General features: G+C 38.1%; 1 protein-coding gene across 9 annotated transcripts in view; it reads right to left on the reverse strand.

The window, feature by feature from the left end:
* Nucleotides 1-24,017, reverse strand: part of trappc8 (trafficking protein particle complex subunit 8) — a 69,448-nt gene that overhangs the window by 18,644 nt on the left and 26,787 nt on the right. For all 9 annotated transcript variants that reach the window (XM_079889073.1, XM_079889072.1, XM_079889071.1 and 6 more), the window contains 11 exons: nt 23,773-23,878; nt 22,355-22,486; nt 20,293-20,517; nt 17,426-17,534; nt 14,148-14,342; nt 7,604-7,770; nt 7,429-7,503; nt 7,228-7,321; nt 6,960-7,117; nt 2,496-2,929; nt 640-817 (listed from right to left, as the gene is read on the reverse strand). In XM_079889073.1, coding sequence (XP_079745199.1) covers nt 640-817; nt 2,496-2,929; nt 6,960-7,117; nt 7,228-7,321; nt 7,429-7,503; nt 7,604-7,770; nt 14,148-14,342; nt 17,426-17,534; nt 20,293-20,517; nt 22,355-22,486; nt 23,773-23,878 — 1,873 coding nt within the window. The remainder of the gene's footprint in view (nt 1-639; nt 818-2,495; nt 2,930-6,959; nt 7,118-7,227; nt 7,322-7,428; nt 7,504-7,603; nt 7,771-14,147; nt 14,343-17,425; nt 17,535-20,292; nt 20,518-22,354; nt 22,487-23,772; nt 23,879-24,017) is intronic.

Raw genomic sequence — 24,017 nt, forward strand, 5'->3', positions numbered from 1 at the left:
TTCCGTCTCGCCTCCGCGTTCGGCGATAGGTTTCATTCTCTCGCAGCTAGTAACTTCACGATCGTGTCTTTTCCGCGCCGTTCTCTTCCGTGTGTGTGTGTGTGTGTCGGCGCGCTGCGCTCTCTGCTCAATGTCCTGCTCTGTCGTTAACGGCCCAAATGCTCGAATCATGTACCGATCGGCGATCACGCACTTGAAAAGCGTGAAATTTAGAGGTGGATAAACGCAATTTAGAGGTGGATAAACACACTTAGGAGGTGGGTAAACGCTATTTCCGAATTTTGGGAGGTGCGTAAACGGCGTTTACGTCCGTTTAGCCTCCACTACATCCCTGCATGTAATGCCTCATGCATCACCGGCCAAACTGGCTAGTAAGTTTTTATTAACACCCGCCAAAATGAATTTTAACCCGCATTTGGCGGGTTGGCGGGTGTTAATTTAGAACCCTGCATACGCCAATATATTATATAAACAAAAACCTTTATGTTAGATGCGATTAATCACAAATAATCGATTTGACAGCACTATAATTTTATTATCTGTGCATCCTTAATGCCATAGTGCAAAAAGAGAAAGTATTATTATAAAAAAAGACACAGCAGCTCTGCTTGAGTCGTCCATGTGTGGGAAAGAGCTCACCGTGTTAATGTTCTCCACGTCTACAAAGACCAGCATGTTGCCGTTCTTTTCTTCCCTTCCTCTGCCCTCTTCTTTCTCTCGCTCTCCGCAATGCAGCGTGTTGCTGCGGCTGGCCGTGGCTCTGACGCTGAGAGAGCGACTTGCACAGATGAAAACCGTGTGTCGAAGAACCCTGTGACTAAAAGTTTCAGAGAAAGTAAAGATGAGTCACGGGAAGTCATGCTGTAATTTTCAAACACTTAATTATGTAGCAGGTCAATTAGTCCCCTTTAAACTTCAGACAGCAAATTTCCAAATGAAAATGTATGCGCTCATGTTAGATTATCAGCCACTATCAAATTGCTCAGCATCAACAGTAGCCAATGAAAGGAAATTAAACTCTTTTTCATTTTTGAAGAAAAATTAAAGATGTTGTTTAATTTTTGTGTTTAAGTCAATCTTTAACACTCTATATGCAGAATAAGTAATATTGTTGGGCTTTTTTATTAGATAGTACAGTCAAGAGAGAGAGGAATGGGGTGGAGAAAGGACCACAAACCGTGACTCGAACTTTTGTCGCCCGTATTGTTGCGCTATACGTCGGCACACTGCCCACAAAGCTATGGCTTCAACTGACCAATATTTCTTACTGATATTTACAAATTTCTACTTAGTTATACATTTTTTAATACCCATAAATGCTGCCATTTGCTGAGTCCCTAAAAAAAATGGCACCCTTTTAACAAGAAACAACAGGATTCACAGGTAAAGTAGCTTACTTACGGAACATATTGTATTTAACTTAATCATAAAGTACTTTAATTTACATTAGAGCAGGGGTGTCCAAAGTTTGCAGCTTGTCTATTAAAATACATTGCATGTGGCCCGCCACGTATATTTTACAAATCATGCAGTTTCACAATGTCAACACAAGGTGAGAGCACTAGATTTTAGGCTAGAAGTTGCACTAAACCGTGAGTAAAACAAAACTTGATTACTGAAAAGCGCTGCCATTTCTGTTGCTTATGAGAAACATTAAATGCGGCAAAAGCGAAACGCTGACTGGTATCCATCACGCGACCACTACACAGCGCAGTGAGATCCAGTGACAAGCGTTTGATACAAGAGGTCTACGATGCAAACCTCAAATGTCTCTGTGATTTAAACTAGTTTAAAGCCGAATGAAACAGCTGTGACATTCTCAGCAACACTGATGCAGAAAACAAGAAAAGCATTGAGCCAAAACGAATACTTTTCAATCCCCAAATCTCCAACATCTACCATGGATTTACTGTAATAACACTAACTTTAAACATGGTATTGTGGCAAAAATGTGGGATATTCATATTGAATTTTATTAGATAATATGTACATGTATTAAATATTAAAGGAGAAATTAAATATAGGGCAAATTACAGAAACCAATGGTTAACTTTAATAAGAGTAGAGTTCTAACTCAGTAAGAATATTAAAAAATTAGGCCGTTAAAATTTATGAAATTTTATTTAAAAGTTATGAAATAAATGTACGGTACATCAGTCCCAGCTTGAGTCCTAACTCAAGCTATTGTCAAATGTGCATTTCCAAGACACAAAACATTGGATGGATGGATGGATGGATGGATGGATGGATGGATGGATGGATGGATGGATGGATGGGATTGGATGGTTCAAATCTTTCTAAAAATCCCTCTTTTGAACCCATAAATTCAAGTGCAAGTAGTAAATCAATCAAAAAAAGACAGTCCAACAATATTTTCCAAAATGACAATTGAGTGAATACAGCCAAAAAAGCTGCATTTGCTTAAGGAAACCTTCTCAAACAAACCCAGTTCATTGTATTGTCTATTATTAGTAAATAAATAAATGGCCACGTACCTGAGTTTGGCAGTCTTCTCTGTACTCTCATAGTAAAACAGAAAGTTGATTTCATGCACACCCTCTAGTTCAGGCCCCCTCAGCCACAGCGGGATCTGTAACGCCTCCCCTGGTCCCAGCACACCTCGTGACAAGGGAATCTCCGCCACCATCGGCCGGTCACCGCTGGTGACCCCGAACGCCGCTGGTGACACGAGCGACACTGTGGCCACTGACGGGGGCATGGACACAGTCTTGTAGGCGGAGCAGTGCTCTGCTGCTGTGGGGGTCACTGGGGTAAGGTCAGAGGCGGCACTCCCGAATGTGAAGAACTCTGGGTGTGTGGACGCCACCCGAAGACCAGTAAGAGGGACTGCACTCACGTTCACAAACTCCACCCACGCTTTTCGGATCTCACCACACAATAAACCAGTGGGGAAGTTAATAAAAAACACCTGAGAGGAAAAAGAAAGAGAAATAGTGATTACATGGTTTGTCTCACAGAGGACTGACTACTTGCATAAAGACTGGTCCACATGTAGCTTGTTATCGCCAAGAACCGCCATTTAACCCTTTTAGGCAAAGAGAGAAACTGCCAGTTTATTTTGTTACCCCTTATATATGTATAGTTGTGTGAAAAAGAAAACGCAATCAAAAATAATCTGGTTCTTGGTAGGTCTTAAAATTACATAAAACAACCTCAGAAAAACAACATCACATAACATTACACCATGTCATTATTTATTTAACAAAAACTAGGCCAAAATGGAACCCTCACTGCTTCCATAGGAATTAAGAGGGCGAGCAGCAGTCAGGCGCTGCTAATCAACTGTCTTTGATTAATTGATCATCAGCAAGTGTGATCACCTCTATAAAGCAGAAGTTTTGGCAGTTTGCCGGTCTGGAGCATTCAGGTGTGTGTTAACAATGCCAAGGAAGAAAGACATCAGCAATGATCTTAGAGAAGCAATTATTGCTGCTATCAATCTGAGAAGGGTTATATGGCCATTTACAAACAAGTTGAAGCCCATTATTCTACAGTAACAAGTGAAAAAAATTCAAGACAGTTGGCAATCTTCCGAGGGGTGGACGTCCCAGCAAATTCACCCCAATGTCAGACCGTGCAATGCTCAGAGAAATCACAAAACACCCAAGAACTTCACCTGAGACTAACATGTTAAAATGTTAAAGTTCATGGAAGTACAATTTTAAAAAGACGGGACAAGTATGGCATGTTTGGAAGGGTTGCCAGGAGAAGCTTCTTCTCTGTAAAAAAGAACATGGCAGCACGGCTTAGTTGCATCTGAACAAACCTCAAGACTTCTGAAACAATGTCCTTTGGAAAGACGAGACCAAAGTAGAGATGTTTGGCCATAATGCACAGCGCCAAGTTAGGTGTAAATCACATACAGCATATCAGCACAAACACCTCATACCAACTGCCAAGCACAGTGGTTGTGGGTTGATGATTTTTGATGAACTCCTCTGCATACCAAAGTATTCTAGAGTCAAATGTGAGGCCATCTGTCCGACAGCTAAAGCTTGGCCGATATTGGGTAATGCAACAGGACAATGATCCCGAGCACACCAGCAAATCTACAACAGAATGGCTGAAGACCTCAACCCGACTGAAATGCTGTTGCGGGACCTTAAGAGAGCTGGGCATAAACAGATGCCCACAAAACTCAATGAACTGAAGAAACATTGTAAAGAAGAGCAGTGAGAGACTGATACGGTCATAGAGAAAACGATTCCTTCAACTTATTTCGGCTAAAAGTGGCTCTACAAGCAATTGAATCATAGGGTGTACTTAGTTTGTCACCCATGGCTTTTCCAGTTTGGCTATATTTTTGTTAAATAAATAATGACACAGTGTAATATGTAATTTGTTGATACTCATCTGAGGTTGTATTTAATTTAAGACCTGCTAAACACCAGATGATTTTTTATTATGTTCTGATATGTAAAACCATATGTGTCCTTTCTATTACACGGCTGTGTGTGTATACTATCTATTTATGATGTTATTTTTTAAAGCAACCTCTCTTTATAACATTTTAAGTGCCTATAACTTTTCACAGTACTGTAACTTAGCAGGTAGGTTTCTTCAAGCGTCTTGGAGGAAATTATTTAAATCACTGCAATATTTACACCATAGCATAATTTATAAACCTCCATCTAAATCATTCTCAATATATTGTGAATATTCAATATATCCCAGACTTGGGAGTGCAATCTGAGCACTGCAAATCATTAAACGGTCTTGATTTAACTGTGACTAATGCTTTTATACTAAATCTGCTCTTAGTTCTCAGGACCAGGTTAGGTCATGTAGCTTATTAAAGTCAGCATGAAATCAAATTGTCAAATATATATATTTTTTTATGGAATATTGCAGTATTTATTATAAATGATTTATCCGTGCACAATTTTTTTTTTTTTATTCATGTGCCGTCAATCTTTAATCTAAATAACTTCCCCTCCATCTTGCAGCAACATCTCTTCTCTTCTCTGATGACAACCTGTCACCCACATGACATCACAGCAATAGCAAATCAGAACCATCCAATCAATTCCTGATTCACAAAATCAAGTTCGCCCAACATTTTTTTCTTGTTCAATAAGCAGTTTCACTTGGATATACTTCACAACAGTGGGAAAAAAAGACTATGCCCACTTTAAAACTTAAGAGTGCCCCATTATGCTTTTTTGGATATTACCTTTCATGTAGTGTGTAATATAGCTGTTTGTGAAAGTTCTGCAAAGTTTCAAAATTCAAAGTGCACAATAAATGGAGTTATTGCCTCCCAAAAGAACAGATTCTGAACTGCCAAATTGTCAGTAATTCCAGCCTTACTTCCTGCACAAACCTACATAGATTTATAAAAAATTTGCATAATGGCAGCCTATAGTCTTCACTGGCTCCCTGCGAACAACGTCTACTATGACCTTCAAACACTGTACTTGTAGCTGAGGCCTGGAAGAGTTTGGTTCATGTTGTCGACATGATGAAAAGATGCTGTTTTCTGCACTGCAAAAGCAAATCATGTCAAGTCAGAACTCAAGCTCGAAATGATAAAACTGACACCATCGGTACTGTTCGTATCACCGTGTATCAAGTGCTCCAGGGCTGAAATTCAGGTACGGCAATTGGAGTTTCAATTCTGACGCGCTGTAAGCAGTTGACCAATCACAACAGACAGGGCCCCCTGATCAATCAGAGTAGAGTCGGCTTTCAGAGATAAGAGGCTTAGAGTAAATTAATCTTTATCGAACTTTATCGAATTTCAGACACAGTGAGAAAATAGGTGATGCTCGCCAGACACTTTATTAGGTACACCTTTTCAACTGCTTGTTAACGCAAATATCTAATCAGCCAATCAAATGGCAACAACTCAATGCATTTAGGCATGTAGTCAAACATGGTCAAGTTGATCTGCTGAAGCACTTTGAATGTGGCATTGTTGTTGGTGCCAGACGGGCTGGTCTGAGCATTTCAGATCTACTGGTATTTTCACATACAACCCTCTCTAGGGTTTACAGAGAATGGTCTGAAAGAGAAACCATCCAGTGAGCAGCAGATCTGTGGTTAAAAATGCCTAGTTGATGCCAGAGGTCAGAGGTGAATGACTGGTTCGAGCTGATAGAAAGGCAACTCGTTACAACTGAGGTCTGCAGAAGAGCATCTCTGAACGCACAACACGTTGATCCTTGAATCAGATGGGCTACAGCAGCAGAACACCACAGAAAGTGCCACTCCTGTCTGCCAAGGACAGGAAACTGAGGCTACATTTCGCACGGGCTCACCAAAGTTGGACAATAGAAGACTGAAATATTGCCAGGTCAGAATTTGGAGTAAACAACATAAAAGCATGGATCCATCCCTCCTTGTATCAACGGTTCAGGCTGCTGGTGGTGCCCTTTGGTCCCCTAAGTAACAAATGAGGATTGTTTAAATGCCACAGCCTTCCTGAGAATTGTTGCTGAACATGTCCATCCCTTTATGACCACAGTGTCCCATCTTCTGATGGCTACTTGTAACAGGATAACGCACCATGTCACAAAGCTCAAATCATCTCAAACTGGTTTCTAGAACATGAGTAGCTATCCTCAAATGGCCTCCACAGTCACCAGACCTCAGTCCAATAGAGCACCTTTGGGATGTGGTGGAAAAGGAGATTCACATCATGGATGTGCAGCCGACAAATCAGCAGCAACTACTTGATGCTATATGAAGTCATGTCAATATGGACCAAAATCTCAGAGGAATGTTTCAAGCAGCTTGTTGAATCTATGCCACGAAGATTTAAGGCAGTTGTGAAGGCAAAAAGGGGTCCAACCCAGTACTAGCAAGGTGTAGCTAATAAAGAGGCCGGTGAGTGTATATCATGAGAAAATACCTTGGATGCATGTAAACCTATTGTAGGAGACAATATATATATATTGGGGCACATTAAAGTCAAGCTTTGATTAACTTAAACACACCTCCAGTGAGGGCATTGGAGGGGTGATGATGGGGTCAAGGCGGCGGTCTGGTCCATATTTGACTGAAGTCTTTTCTTCTTTGGTTACATTGAGTCTGGGCCCCTGGATCTCCAGATTCTGCTGTCCACGCACACACATCAGATCACCAGGCACTGAACCTGCAGCACAAACCAACCGCATCTACAGTTAGTGCCACATCACATAAATCACATTAACTAATTGTTTCATTGTTTACATGCGTGTCAAAGAATGTGTGTTTGTTTTACACCTTCACTGTTGCCCACTTCTCCAGTGTCCAGGTTGTACACCACACCGAGAACATGCAACTCTCCTGTCTTACGAGGAAGCAGCTTCAAACGAGCCTGAGAAAGCAGGAGAGAGAGACAGAATAAAAAGCCAATTCAGTTAAGGCAACGGAAAAAAAAAGAGAGAGTAGAAGGGGAGAGAGAAGAGAAAAAGGTGCTCGAACCACTTTGGTCTCCTCTGGACTTATGTTGAACTCTGGAATGACTTGCGTTTCAATTATGTCATTGAGGGCTGTGGTCTGGAACAGATTCAAATGCAGAGAAGTTAATCAAACTGATGAAAAAGCCAAACCTGGATGCCTTAGGCATGATGAACCGAGAGATGATAAAAAGCCTTACTTCTTTTAAAGACGCTGCCTCTTTCTCATTGGTGATGGTTTCTCCGGTTGTGCCACCCTGAGAGCCTGAGAAGTCTTTCAGAGTAAACTTCCACAGCAGAGACAGAGCCGACAGAGCCAAGGGAACCTTCAAGGGGTTACGGAAAACCACCTCCACAATGATGGGTTCTGTGGGTTCGCAAAATGACAAAAGAAGCCAATGTTTGAATTGCAAACGACATGACAGAAAATTATGGGGAAGGAGAACAAAACATGACTCTGAGGTCATGGATCTGAGGATGTACCAGGTGAGCTGATACAGTGAAAATGCAAAAGGCTCAATAATTAATGAAGTATCCAGAAGGTTGATACGTCACATAAAAATATACATTAATTTACACAAAAATACTGGATATTTATTACAATAGGTTTGTGTGAGAATTGTTTTCTTTGTTTTCAAAGTTGTTAAATACCATGTTCTGTAATTGTTAATAAATGATTCACAAAAATCTGATCATTTGTAGTGATGATGACTTATACACTACAATTTCAAATATACACTACAAAAGTTTGGGGTCAGTTAGATTTAAAAAAAAAAAAATTTCTATTTTAATATATACCTTTTTTTTTTTTTGCCCTGAATAAACGGAGTTATTGATATTATAATAATGTACATTATGTAAAAACTTTGTATTATCTTTGTATTATTTACATTTGTATTTTGTGTATATTTCTATTCAGACATTCCAATGGATCCTCGATACACTCAAGAGCTTTGAACAGTTGGATTTGAAACAATAAGGCTTGCTTTGGTTTGTGAGTACATAGGAAATTAAGATTTTAAAAAAGGATTGAATAGAGTGCCGAAGTTATGACGTCACTTTGTAGGACAACCCGGAAGTTAGCGGCGCATGGGTTCCCTCGATCAAAAAGCTATGCATTTTCCCCATAGACTTTTGGAAAATCGCAAAAAATAAGATCTGTGTTCAATAAAGAGTTGTGACCCTTACACGTTTTGTCTATCAAGATAATCTTTACAAGTTAATCCAAAATGTATACATTTTGAAGCCTAAATAAAGCCGTCAGATATAAAATGCTAACGGTAGGCTATAAACGGACTACAGCCAGAGCCCTTCTCTGCTACAGCACACCATGGTCGCGGATCAACGTCATCATCAAGCTTCCTCAAACTCGCTCGCTCATTATGATCTGCGCTGTGTATGAACCTATTTTTTACAGTCTATGGTATGAAAACTTATCCACTTTTTCATGAGAAATATTACCCATTCGTTTTTTCCAAAAATGTTAGAAACTAATTTTGTTTATGCGTGCCTCTCTGAGATTTTTTTTATCTTTTGTTAAGGTTTTATTTATTCGTTTATTATTTTGTTAGTTTCTATAAACCTTAATATTATTTTCTTTGTGATTAAGATTATTAATATGCCTGATCATTGTGCCCCAAATAAACTTTAAAGATTATCTTTCACTGTATTATGTTTGATTGTATGTTTGGTAAACGGTAAAAACGAGCATCTTTCATTCGACGACTTGTGGTTGCATCTCGGGACAAAACAAAACACCATTGTCGAACTACAGTCTCTCCACAGAAATAAAGAACTGGTAATCGGTTACCTTAATATCACAGAATTCTGTGTACAACAATATTTGGAAAAACTACAATTTGAAAAGACTAAATATATAACGTTAAGTATAACTGAAAGGTAAACTTCTAAGAACGTGAGGCTGTTTGTCATGATGACGTCTAAAGTCCCTGCCAAAGGATGTAGTCCCTTTTAGCAACTTGTTAGCAACCACCGTTTTTAAGACACAATAAAGTTTAAAAAAATCACAAGCAGGTTATAACTGGTGTGTTTTATGTCATAGATCAAAACGTGAAAATATGTAGAGGCTTTGTTAACCACAGACCTTATTTCAGGCGATTTAGCAAAAACCCATTAAAAAAACCCATAGACTTTAAGGCGAGGGAACCGGAAGTGCTAAAATGCTAACTCACTTCCGCGTTTTGGCCTACAAAGTGACGTCATAACTTCGGCACTCTATTGAGAGAGCTGGATGGACTGTTGCCGAAACCTGATGTGTTATGAGCGAAGGACGCCTCAAGAATGTAACGCCTATGTGGACAAAAATGAGATTGCGTTTGACATAGGAAAGGAGGTAAACAAATGATAATTATAAATAATAAGAACACATAATTATGATGATTGAAGTGGAGGATCAATCACTTGTTGAGATGAATGAACAAAAACTGTTAAAACTAATTGGCTCTCGTAGAGCAAGACTGGGCATTTTAACGAGAAATGTAAATTAGCTTCAGAGTTTTATGAAGAAAGGAAATGTGGAAAACGTTTTAAAAGGTGTTGAATTCAATGAAACACTGAATGAATTTAATGATTAGCATGACTCAATACAGAGGCTTTGCTTAGAGGAAGATGAGAAATATGCTGATCAGGTGGATTGTATGAGCCAACATTTCATCGCTTTATTGATTTTCAAAGGGAATCGGATATATGGGTGGATAATATGAGCTCATTAAATGTACCAGCCCAGCCCAAACAGACATTGCGCAGGCCCAGTCTGATAACACTGATGCAGTTGATTTACATGTGAGACTGAGAAGACAGTGTATCAGTCGCTTCCAGCAAAGCCTCTAAGGGTTCTTCTTCATCTGCCCGTGCACAAGCTGCTGCCTTAGATGAGAAACATGCCCAAGTTAAAGGTGATTAAGCAGTTTGAAATATCAACTCAAGTTTGTCCTAATGTGCCTAGGGATGGCATGAATGCTTCAAATGTATGATCCTTCTGATACAGAACCAAGCTTACATTTTACAACACCCCAACTTCCAGTAAGTCATGTTGTAAGGGACTCCAGAAGCAGTTCAACGAGCTCAAGTAAATTTAGCGCTCCTGTTCTAAAAAGAATTGTTGACTTAATTGCAAGGCAACAGAGTATCTTCACTTCCAGTAAGGGAAATACCAGGGTTTGATGGCAATCCACTTAAATGTTTTCTTTATAAGAGCCTTTAAATACAGATTTGAGGACAAGACAGACAATGCCAAAGAGAAACTGTACTTTCTTAGAGCAGTATACGTCTGGTAGACCAAAAGAGCTGATACAAAGCTGTCTGTAAATGGATCCTAAGAAATTATTCTTTGAGGCATAAATGGAATTGCTCTGCACAATTATGCACTATTTTTGAGAGCTTCTCTGAATGATACAAAAGACACTGAAGTGGACACTTCAACCAACATCAGAACCATTGTCTCTAAACTTCTATTCAAGCAGAGAGACAAGTGGAGAAGCTGTGCATGTGATCTGTCTGATAAGCAGAACAAAAGAGCAAAGTTTAATGACCCAGTGGAATTTGTAGAAAAGCAGGCACGAATAAGTCTGGATCCAGTTTATGGAAAAATTATAGATCCTGTGCAGCCTCAGTGCGAATCCGGGTCAAGGCTCCAAGCAAAGCAGAGCAAAGGCAATCCAAAATTGCATCCACAAATAGAGAAAGTAGTTTTGACACAACAAATCCATCCGTCATAAACGAACTCCATGTGGCTCCAAGGGGTTAATAAAGTTTGTGTAAGAAAAATATTCATATTTAAAACTTTATAAAGTAAAATAACTAGCTTCCGGCCAAACTAACATACGGATTTGACTTAAGTCTAAGCGCAACTTATGCGAGTAATGCAACGTACTGCTGATATTTATGCTACACCATGACGTACTACGCTACTGCTGACGTCATAAGTTGCACGAGTTGACTGCGTATGGCTGTTTGGCCGGAAGCTAGAATTTTACTTTGTGTGAGAAAATTATCCATATTTAACACGTTACAAACTCATCACTTTGCTTCAGAAGGCCTGTATTAACCCCTTGGAGCGATGTGGAGATTGTTTATGATGGATGGATTCACTTTTTTGAGCTTCAAACTGTTGGTTGCAATTCACTGCCATTATAAAGCTTGGAAGAGCCAGGATTTTTTTTAATAAAACTCCGACTGTATTCGTCTGAAAGAAGAAAGTCATATACACATAGGATGGCTTGAGGGTGAGTAAATCATGGGGTACCTTTCATTTTAAAGTGAACTACTCCTTTAAGAGAAGCTATAAAGAGTATGGATCACAATACAATTAAAAAGATACTCTCTGAGGGTAATATGGATATTCAACCCTCCTTTAGGTGCACACCATGGCGGTGTATGGGAAAGAATAACTGGATTGATAAAGACAACCCTTAATCCCATTTTTAAACAACAAACGAACGATGAATTTTTGCAGACTGCTTTGTGTGAAGCTGAAGCCATCCTAAATGATCGTCCCTTAACGGCCTCTTTTAACCTCAATGACCTTGAACCTTTAACACCCAACCATCTGCTTCTTCTGAAAGGAAAACCAATAATACCAACTGGCCTGTTTAATAAAGATGATGTGTAGCAGGCTAAATACCTGGCATATTTATTCTGGGAACGGTGGGTATGAGAATACCTCCCACCTATGCAACTACGACAGAAATTAACACAAAAGATGAGAAATTCTGAATGTGGATGTATTGTTCTAATTGCAGACAACACTGCAACCCGCAAGTCATTGCAAATTAGCAAGGGGATTGAAGTATTTCCAGATTCCAAAGGTCTGGTTCATCATGTCTGCATCAAAACAAAGACCAGTATCTTGGAATACCCCGTTAATAAATTATGTCTGCTACAAGAAGCAGAAAGGGAATTTTTCAAAGGGCTTAAATAAAGAACGAAATGGATTTTGTTACTTATGGAGCGAAATATTTAAACTTGTGGACTTATTACAAAATATATGTTTTTTTAATTGTTTCAAGGGAACAATTAGGGGCTGGGAATGTTATGGCCACTTTAATGTTTCATTTTTGTAATTTTTTTTTAATTATTTATATTATATTATATTATATTATATTATAAATATTCATTTATTTGTATTATATTTGTATTATTTACTTTTGTATTTTATGTATATTTCTATGAGCTTATTTCTATTGAATTGTACTATTGTCACCCCCCTGTAGTGACACACATTCAACTAGTGTCAGGAAAAGGCAACGGGTGGGAGCGAACCAGTTTTTAAAGGCAATTTAAATGTGGGAGTGTATGCCGAACAAAGGAAATAAGAAAATAAACTGCTTATTACAAAGAGGAAATACTGGACTGCTTGTTTGATACTACCCCTCCGACGGAGAAGTCAAAGCTTAATGGTCTGATGCTTTTACAGTCATTTATTCCTGTGATCAAAGCTGAGTTTTCAGCATCATTACTCCAGTCTTCAGCGTCACATGATCCTTCAGAAATCATTCTAATATGCTGATTTACTGCTCAAGAAACATTTCTTCAGATTATTTATTTGAAATCGAAATCTTTCGTAACATTACAAATGTCTTTAATGTCACTTTTGATCAATTTCATTTGTACCTACTGAATAAAACTTTTGAATGCAAACAAACAAAACAAAAAATCTATTTTAATAGTGGTAATATTATCTATATTGGCAGTATTGGCAATGATGATTCTTGGTAAATATTTTTATTTTATCAAAATATTTTTTATTTTTACAAATATTATTCAAAATATTTTTGTTTTGTTTTAACTACAGAAAAGTGTGCACTTAATTAGTTAAATATTTTTAACCTATTCAAATCCTATATTAAATTTATAGCAGATTTATTTTGTCAATAAGCAAAGTTTTTACTGAGCATTTAAAAGAATGAAACCGCTTATATTTTTCCTTGTCGCCTGTATTTCACATCATTACTGAAGGATTCAAGACTGAGCACATTCTAGAGGTTCCATTAGCCAATCAGGAACAGGAATGCTACCGGACAGCTTTCTCCAGGTATCGCAGACTTCCTTGTCTAAACCACGTCAGAAAAAGGCAGAGAAGGGTCAAACCTGTGCAACAACCAAATAACTAATTGATCTAACATAAAATCTATTGAACCGTGATGTTTACAAATAGTATGGTTTATATGATGTGCTTTGCTGCTGAAATATTTGCTAATAAGGAATACAAATAAGTAGGAACATGGCAACATCACCAAAGGGTGTTTGCATGTTCTTCCAGTTCCTCTATAATCATCCCCTATGAGGTGTTGAAAAGTGAATGTTCATGTAGTATGATAACTAATTCAATTCAAAAATCAATACTAGTCTCACGTGCACTACTGAATATTCTACTGAAGAGGCAGTGAGGCAATTCAAACAGGTCAAATCCAGGTAAGGGTCTCTCTGCTTCATTGGTTCTCTCATAGGAACAGTCAGTTTCTACAGATTTAATCAAATAAAGAGGAAAGCAAATGGTAAATAATTGATTTCAGTCCAATTAAAAATTCACTAACAAACCAAAAACGCAGCCACGGAAGGCATCAAACGGAATAATGAAGACCCTTAAGTGCATCAACACCTCAACAGAAACCAAGAGTTTGTGTCAATGGAGCAATCAAAGCAATGGAGGAATCAAAATTTGGAGGACCAGATATACAGCACAAATAAAAATGCTTAATAAGCAGGTGGAGGGGGGACACGTACCCTCCACCACGGCGAGGGGGTATCTGAGGTTGTCCGTCTGGCTGTTCAGGCAGCACTGGGAGGGCTGGAAGGTGACGGGAACCGTCCCTCTGTTCGCCACAGCGACAACCCGCTCCTCCAACTCCCTCCACATCTGGGAAAGATCACGGTCAAACTCCTGGTCCAAAGAGACATGTGTTGCGGCCTGTTTCTCGCCTGTTGGAAAACAAGTCAGAGATGCAAAATGCCACTGATTACATACTGATGACATGGGCATAAATATCTAGAATTTAGGTTCAAATTGGCATTCAAAAGTTTATATTGTAATAGCGGTCATTGGCCATTTTTATTAATCACTAACTTGTTTAAATTGTTTAAAGGCCTGTATTCATAAAAATTATTCCATGTTGTCTGCATGTATAATTGTACAAGAAAAAAATACTTAGTAGTCAAGATAAAAAAAAAAAAAAAAACGTATTCAGCAAGGCTGCATTAAATTGATCAAAAGTGACAGAAATATTTTCTAACAATGTAAACAATCTTCTATTTCAAATAAATGTTGTTCTTTTGAACTTTCAAAGAATCCTGAAAAAAAAAAAAGAATAAGAATAATATTTTCAATAATAAGAAGAAATGTTTCTTGAGCACCAAAACAGCACATTAGAATGGTTTCAGCAATACATTACATTTTAAAGTATTAAAATAGAAAAAAGTTCTTTACTGTACTATACTGTTGGGCACTGTGCGGGGTCTGAGATCACACTAAAAATCTGGGATTCAAAACTCGGAAATGAGCAGGACGTTTTAGGATTAAAAAACAAAGCAACATTAAAGTATGACATAAATAGTGAAGAATCTTAAATGTTTCTTATTCATTTTACAGGTTGCTAGTCAAATAAGTAAATTTGTGACATTGATTATGTGACACTTTACAGATGGATCTTTACAGATGCTCTTCTTCCACTGAAGCTCAAGACACTCTTTGGATCATTCCAAAGAATATGAAGAATATGATCATCAGGTTACCTCACACATTTCATCTCTCCGTACAAATATGACTGACAAATCATGGCAGTGAAAAAATTATATTTTGGGAATTAACCATATATAAACTCAACAGAGTTGCCTTATGTCCATTCAGCCGGTGTCTCAGAGGAAAATTGGGATTCAGAGCCTAAGGCAAGCAGAGCATTGGAACATGTTTATTTATCATTCAACACACACCAGTACATCCCCGCTCCTCTTTCAGTGTGAGATCTGGGCAAAGACTTTAATTAAATAGTTTTTCACACATCCTCTGGCCTGTTCTCTTCACTCCAACATTCAATTCCCTGCTTTTTTTTTTTTTTACACGCATCTGAGTTTTGTGATATTCCTGAAATTAGTCTTTTTGTTTGCTTCTCTTTAATTGAAGTGAAGCTCGTAGCAGATATCGAATGTGGTAGTCCATGTTCTTTCTCATTTTAAATGTAATTTATTCTGTGATGTAAGGAGCAGCTTCTCAGCACCGCTCTTCTCTTTTGAAGTTTTCACTGGAAATTACTTTTTTATCAGAGTATATAAAGTGAGGAAAATAAGTATTTGAACACCCTGCTATTTTGCAAGTTCTCCCACTTAGAAATCATGGAGGGGTCTGAAATTGTCATTGTAGGTGCATGTCCACTGTGAGAGACATAATCTAAAAAAAAAAAATCCAGAAATCACAATGTATGATTTTTGAACTATTTATTTGTATGATACAGCTGCAAATAAGTATATAAGTATATATATATATAAATTCACTTATGACTAACTCTTGTAAGAGAAATATAGGCTAGGCTATTATTATAAGTGTTTATTTCATAAATATGAATGTACCTCGCATCTCCTGGACACTAGCCATTAGTCTACTTCTTTGGTCTATTTTGTTTAGCTGGCCAACTCTCAAAATCTGTGTGGAAAAGCTGTGGGACGCACTGGACAGCATGGAGAGAATGCACAATGGCTTTGCTTTGGAAGTTTTTTTATTTTTAATTTTTTTATTATTATTATTTTTTGGAAGTTTAGTTGGCAAAGAAAATAACACACAGTTTTGCTTGACATCAATTGATACTCAATATTAATGAAATAAATAAATGTAATGTCAGAGAATGCACAAAGCGCATCCTTTTGAGATATAAATTATAATACATTTTAATAAAAATAAAACACAAGGCCTACATCATATAACTCAGAAGATTATGTATTTTAATATCTCTGACAGTCAGTCTGAATGACAGTTCATGCATGAACGTTAGGCCTATTATACACCCCAAGTCAATGCATTATCCTTTCCTTTTTGTATTGGTGTTTAAAATATTTAATTTACTACTAATTATATTGATTTATATCTTCATTTCTTTTTTTTAACTTACTGGGTGACCATGCCGGCTATGACAGCCGTCATTTAGCCTACCCTGCCATACCCAGCTGATGCAAAGCGTAAGTGAATTTATATCTACACAGAAGAAAGCCCTGTCTAGGCTCTTCCCCAGTATGGGTTGTGTCTAGCCATTGGTTAGTCTGGTTGTTTGATGAAAAAAATATTAAATGTAGCCTGTACATTTTTACTACGTAGTTGCAATAAACACGTTAAGAATCCATGCAACTGCAGCAGCAGAGGACTATTATTAGAATATTAGAAATCTAATATTCAAGCTGTTTTCTCATTTTTCTACTCTTATTAAATCAAAAAACGACTGAACGAATGATAGACGGATTCTCTTGAACCACCACCACGTTTGCGGCAGAAAACTATTGCAGTGCAGCCAAAATGTTCCGTTCGACTTTTCTGAGATCCTCTCTTCTTCCCTGTGGATGACCTGTGACCTACTTTCTGTACGATCTGAATTTTCCGCGGTTTGAATTTTAGAAAACTGAATTTGAAGTTCCAAATTTCTTCTTCATCTTGAAAACTTGAATCTGTATTTTTTAAAACTGGATATTTGCAGTCTAAGAATTCAGAAAAAAAAAACAAAAAAAAACAGCTGTTTGAAAATAAATGTCTAAAAACGTTTCAATTCGTTAAATTTCAAATGTTCAATAATCGTTTAAAGAAATCAAATTCAGAACTATTTAAAATTCCACACAATATTCAATTTTGTTAGATTACGCTTCAAATTCAAATTCAAATCATTTTGTCATATAATAAGCTCCATACCAGAGAGTGTATCTGAAGATTAGCTTCAAATATCCCCCAGATATTTTTTATTGCATGTTAAAATTGGCACTTTTTTATTTCTTGTATCTGTGAATGAGTGAGCCACACAGGGGGTTCTTACCTTCGGCGAGTCTGCGTTCATGGCCGAAGAAGACTCGTGTTTGTGAGCTGTGCAGGCAGGGCAGAGGCAGCTGCGGGAGGGAGCCCTCACCGGTCGACTGACTCATGCTCTGAGGGCAAAAGGTCAAAGGGTCATAAATATCAACATCATTTGAAGAACGCCTCTTCTTTCCACCTACAAGTTGTACAGTCATCCACCGAGTACCTTCCCTTCAATGGATGTCTTCTGATTGGCAAACAAAGGTCATGTGATCCCAAAAATATAAAAATAAAAGCTAATTCAAATATTAATAAACACTAATAGTAAACTAAATGCTAATGTATAAACCCCTAATGCTAATGTATAATACCCATTCCCAGTCTCATTTCACTTTAATTATGCAAATTCATTACGAAAAGTCACATATTGTATTAGTTAAAGCAACACTAAGGAACTTTTCCTCTTCGGTCGCCCTACAGGTTGGAAGCGGAATTGTCCATTACCGCTGTCGTAAATAATTTCGCTGCCGGCAGCCTACTGTCGCACGCACGCTCACTGTTTATCTAGCACCGGCTTTGGAATGAACGATGTCCACAGACAAGTTAGAGTATGTTGCATGATTTCATGAAACTATGATGTATTGCGACATCAGAAACGAAGAAAAACTAAATAATGACTATTGTAACGCTTGACGTAAAGCAAGTCAAATTTGTAGTTTTCTTATGTCTCATTCGAACTACAGAAACACGACCCGGTTTGGCAAACATGCATAGTGTGGTTATAGCAGATATAGGGCCGCAAAGTGAATGCAGAAGTGCCATTCACCCTGTTACGACTTGATGAACCACTGATACGATTTTGGAAACATTATTTGAAGGTAAAAAAAAATTCCTTAGTGTTGCTTTAACTGCACGAATAACTTTGCCGTTTATATGAGAGACTGATTTTTTACACAACTGTTCCTGGAGTGGTAGATCAGCACCATAAAACTCCCATTAAGAAACGAGGCAAAGCAGAATGTTGTAATTTCCTCTTGTTATGTATTCGGCGCAGTGCTTGAAGGTGATGGAGTTCTGTGGTCCAGAACCACCTAAGGACAGAGCGCTGATGAGACAGACTCAACCAAACGATGACGAAAGAGCAGTCTCGCAGCGACACAGACAGTTAAACTCAGGGCTAAAATCTGATTGTGGTGGGGAAATAACTGGGTCAGTCTAGCTGCTTTCTGAGAGCAATATTAGAAAATGTAGCCTGGTTCAATGTGAAAACTGCTCTTATCCTATGACTGAATGGGTAAATTGTACAAATGGCATGTGGGAAAAAATTATAATTTCCCTTACAAACATGTGTACACAATTATTTTTAGAAAAGTTTTTGAATATGCACTACTGTTTTTGTTTTTTGTTTAAGTCTCTTATGCTCACTAAGGCTGCATATTTTTGATTAAAAATAAAGTAAAAACAATAACATCGAGAAATATTATTACAGTTTAAAAAAACAATTTTCTATTGTAATATTTTAAAATGTAATTTATTCCTGTGATGTAAAGCTGAATTTTCAGCATCATTACTGCAGTCTTTAGTATCACATGATCCTTCAGAAATCATTCTAATAGGCTGATTTGCTGCTTAAAGGGGGGGTGAAATGCTACTAGTTTTTTACACTGGTAAAGAGTTGGATTCCCATGCTAAACATGGACAAAGTTTCAAAAACTGTTCCAAAAATACTCCTTCCGGTTTGTCACAAGTTTCGGAAAGTTTTTTTCGAGTATGGCTCTGTCTTACGTAAGATAGGGCGGAATTTCCTTATATGGGTCCTAAGGGCACTTCTCCGGTAAGATCGCGGCCGCGCGCGCACTCGTAGACCAGAGCAAGAGAGTGAAAGCAGTTCGCCATCAAAGCGCCCTGCCCGGCTTTTGGGAAGTCAATGTCACCAAAGAAGTGTGTTTTTGGTTGCCAGGGCAAGACAACCCTGCACAGATTCCCAAAGAACCCAGCGTTAAGGAACCCGTGGCAGTTTGTTTTCCTGAGCATAAACGGAGTTGTGTAAGACTTTTGTTCCCTGCATTTCGACGATGATTGTTTTATAAACAAAGCCCAGATCTACGGATTTGCAGATCATCTAATGCTTAAGGATCGAGCAGTCACAATGATAAAGGTTCGCGGTCGTGCGTTGGAACCGGACGGTGAGTAAAACTGTTTGTTGAACAAATGTCTCTGTGTGTTGTCACTAGCTTGGCGCGTTAGCACAGCTAAGCTTCGCCCACACGGCCCGCCCCCAGCCGCTCGTTTTTTTCCGGAAAGACTCGGTACAGCCTATCTTTATGTTAAAAATTTAATAAAACAAAATACTTTTTGGAGATATGAAGGATGCAATATTACTCTATAGGTACTCAAGATTAACAGGAGATTGAGTGAAAATGAGCATTTCACCCCCCCTTTAAGAAACATTTATTATTATCATCAATGTTGAAAACAGTTGTGCTGCTTAATATTTTCATGTAAATGTTTGGATGATTTTTTCAGGATTCTTTGATGAATAATAGAAAGTTCAAAAGAGCAACATTTATTTGAAAAAGAAAACTTATAACATTATACATGCATTTACTCTTACTTTTGATCAATTTAACGCATCCTTGATGATTAAAAGTGTTATTTTCTTTAAAAAAAAAATTTGAACAGTAGTGTATATTCCAAGGTAAAAAAAAAAAAGTCTTCTGTACAAATATCATTAATTAGTAATTCAGAAATGTCATTAAGTTTTGCTGGTTGCACTACATGACTTTGATTTGCTAGACAAAAACTGATGTCTGTGTGTGTGTGTGTGTGTGTGTGTGTGTGTGTGTGTGTGTGTGTGTGTGTCTGTGTCTGTGTCTGTGTCTGTCTAACCTTGTACACATAGAGGTATTCCCTGAGGAAAGCAGCCTGCTGTACAGCCGACTGTTTGCTGTCGTTGATGAGAATGTGCCGGAAGGCAGCCACAGCGTTTTCCGGCTGCCGCAGAGTGAAGGACTGCCGGCCGATGGTGAAGTTGATGTGATCTTCAGCCAGTGTCCAACCTTTACCTTTATACACCTGCAAAGCCTGGCAGTAGCACCTCAATGCATGTCTCTTCTGTAACAGAGAGAGAGAGAGTGTGTGAACAGACACATTTAAAGAATATCTCCATCTATAAGTGCACTTCAAAATCTTACTGCAACGTTCAATAGCTTTCACAGCTGTTCAAGGCAAGCAGCATCAGCTTCCAGGTGAAACTTGACAGCCTGACCATATCTGACCCTTTCCAGACGGCATTTTGACAGTCAAAAATAGTCGATCTCCGAATGCAAAGTAACAGGGAGGGAGAGTAAAGATGGAAAGCTCCTAAAGCTTAGTTCCATATAAATTCACAGATAATTTGTTGTTTTGTCGTTAGTGAAACTTCAACGTATTTGAAAAAGGATGCTCACATAAAAAAGCAATACTAAAATTCAGAATCAGTTCATTCACATTCGGAGATCGACTATTTTTGACTGTCAAAATGCCGGCGGACACAGCTACAGTGAGTTGTTCAAAATCTTTCTTTTTAGTAAACTGTGTACACAAACAATGTTCTCAATGCTCGAGTTCATGCGTAGAGCCCCTGGTGATACTTCGAGCAAAGTTTCATGTTGTGTCGAGCCTTCTTAGTGTTTTAAAAATAGCGATTTTTGATGCTATCATAGTCGTGCCCCAAGCACTCCCATTCAAAAGGCAATTTGACCGAAAACAAAAATACGGTCAAACTTAAAAGTGGCGTTTCCATTCTAATTATGCTTTTAAACGAAAGTTTGCATCAGGTAGGTTAACAAAAAGACCCTAGGTTGCATTTTGGCGAGAGTTACCCTTTAAACTTTTCAAGTTATTTTTCAATCTCATGTTGGTGTTTTACTTTATCCAGCAATTTATAATAATATTTTATATTGAACTCTTTTATTCATAATAAATTGCAATTCCAGCCTTTTAATTTTCTAGGATATTGGTAATACTAGTTATTACATACTTTATATTTGTTCCCTGGTACAGTTTTGCCATGTCTTTTTTTTATTGCATTTTTAAGGGGCTTGTTTTCTTTATTTGTGATATCTGGCAACCCATGGAGCTTTAATGAAGACAGGGAAGAGTTCAGAAAAGAGTAGAAGGAGAGCAGCGGTATGCAAACTGAACAGCAGCTAATGTTAGTGGAGTTATTTAATATGGTATTAGTTTAAATTATACACATCTTGTAACCACATTATTATTTTACTGAAACGCCGTCGCTGCTTAGCCTTTCATATTCGCCTCTCACAGCATGAGTATTCTGTGATGCATCTTGTGCATCATTAAAACGTGTGATTATCAGGTGGTGTCCGATCAGTGGCCGATCTTTTGAAGTTAGAAAAATATAATATGCGCAGTTGCATTCTTAATATTTTGTGATTTAGCCTCAGATACAGGATATGTTCATTCGCTTTTACAAGCAGGCACTTAAAAGACAACACCTCTCATGTTTATGTGACACATTACATACAAGCAACATGTTTCCAACAAAACTGAAAAAGAAAAAATGATCCTTTCATCAAGTCTCTGACGCATGTGAGTGTTCTTTACTTTTACGGATTTCATCAAAAATATCTTCATTTGGTCTTACTGGTTTGAAACGACATGATGGTGAGTAATTAATGACAGAATTTTCATTTTTTGGTCAACTAACCCATTGAATACAAATGACAGTTGTTGAGGGAACAAACTAAACTGAGAAATATGATTTCAGCTTTATCTTGATTTTTTGCTGTTTTACCTTGTTTTGTCTTATTTTAAATTATTGTAAGCCATCTTGTGGCCTACTTGTAATGTGCCAGGGCCCATCTAGAGACCAGTGATTTAATGTAATGGTGATGAAGACAATTGTGTGTATTTTAGGAAAGTGTGTTTCCTGAATCTGCAAACATACCTGTCCAGCTTTGCTGAAACGATGACCAGCCAGTATCATGTGGAAGGCAAACTTCCTCACCATGGGGCTGCGCATATTCATGAAGCAGTGAGCCGCCTGCTCCAATAGGAGTGCACTCCGCAGGTCAGAGTCCTATTAGAGAGGGAAACAAGAAGTGTGAAGTGAATTAGGTTAATGTGAGCAGCATGACACAGAAACAACAGATCAGCCAATAGTGTGAGTTTTGGGTGGGAGCACCTGTTTGCCTCAGCGTTTGTGCAGATACTGTAAAATGAAATTGCAAGACTTTCAAGGACTTTTCAAGCAGTACTTTTTGGTTTTCAAGGACTGCAATCAGAGAACTCACTTATCAAACATTATCACGACGCTCAAAGTCATGATCGACGTTCGACCAATCCGCTGAAGTGCCGACAGGTTAAAATGCCCTGTTGAAAATGAGTGAGCAAATCAGCGCCAGATCTCATTCAACTCCCATGCCTTTGTTGAAGCCGAAAAGTCAAGTTTGCCATGATTACATGTTAATGTTTGTTCGGTGGTTTCCGAGTCAACACACTTTCAGGTTTGTTCATTGTTGTTGCTGATGTATTACTGCACTGCTAGTTCTGTCTTAGAGAATGCACTGTTTCAGCGCTAGTACTCAAGTCTCGTATTAAGTGCAAGTGTGTGCGAGTGACTGATCTTTGTGCTACATGCGGATAATCTGAGACAAACGCGGTGTGTTGTATAACTGAACCACTTGGTGAGACTTTGAACGCTTGATTTACCTTTAGTTGTTGTCTCTTAATGTTGTACAAGTCTACTGAATGTTGACCTTACAAATCAATCGTAAATAGCTCTATTGATTGATTCTTACAAGTATCTTTGGAACAACGGTAGATAGCATTTTTCTGTGTTAGTTAGTTGAAGAGTAATTGCCTTCAGTTGTATTTTCTGTTTTAAGTCAGCGTAGTTTGTTTACGACGCCGTATACGGTGAAGATTTTGGTTTTGTTTTTGCATTTTTCTTTTGGTAGGAAGTTTAGAGGCTTGGGATAATGGTTATGGGGATTTTGTTTTGATTATTTTGTTGATTTGGCGACACTTGTTTTCTTGGTTTTTGGTTTCTTCTTATATTTCTAATCTCTTTTTGACAAGCCAACGGTCTGAAGAAGAACGATTCAGTGGAATTGGCATTCGGTGCGGCTTTATAAAGGCAGAGCTCCAACCATCATTCACGCACTTATACTCTGTTGCGAACTGTTTTCTTTTCTTTCTTTTTTTTCCCCAGATTCATTTCAACAAGTCAAATTCAAGTACTTCAAGCCATTAAAGAACCTTGTACGAACCCTGCTGCCTGATTCCTGGGTGATAATGGCAAAGAAATTACTAAATATTTGGTACAGTATTCAGATGTAGATGTGTCAAGGGGGTTGAGCTCACCTCACTGGTCATCTTGATCAGAAGTGTGGCAGCATCGGAGTATTTGGTTTGACTCTTCAAAATCTCAGCACTTAAAAGACAACACCGCTCAGCCAAAAGCATGTTTCTGTAACACAAACACAAAAAACAGTGTCTTACACATATATTATATACATGCAACATGTTTCCAAAAAAATAAAATAAATAAAAATCCCTTCATCAAGTGCTCAAGTATTAAACCAGCATATACTGTCTGGCCTAAAAAC

This window comes from Squalius cephalus, assembly GCF_949319135.1.
Source record: "Squalius cephalus genome assembly, chromosome: 12".
Classification (NCBI taxonomy): domain Eukaryota; kingdom Metazoa; phylum Chordata; class Actinopteri; order Cypriniformes; family Leuciscidae; genus Squalius; species Squalius cephalus.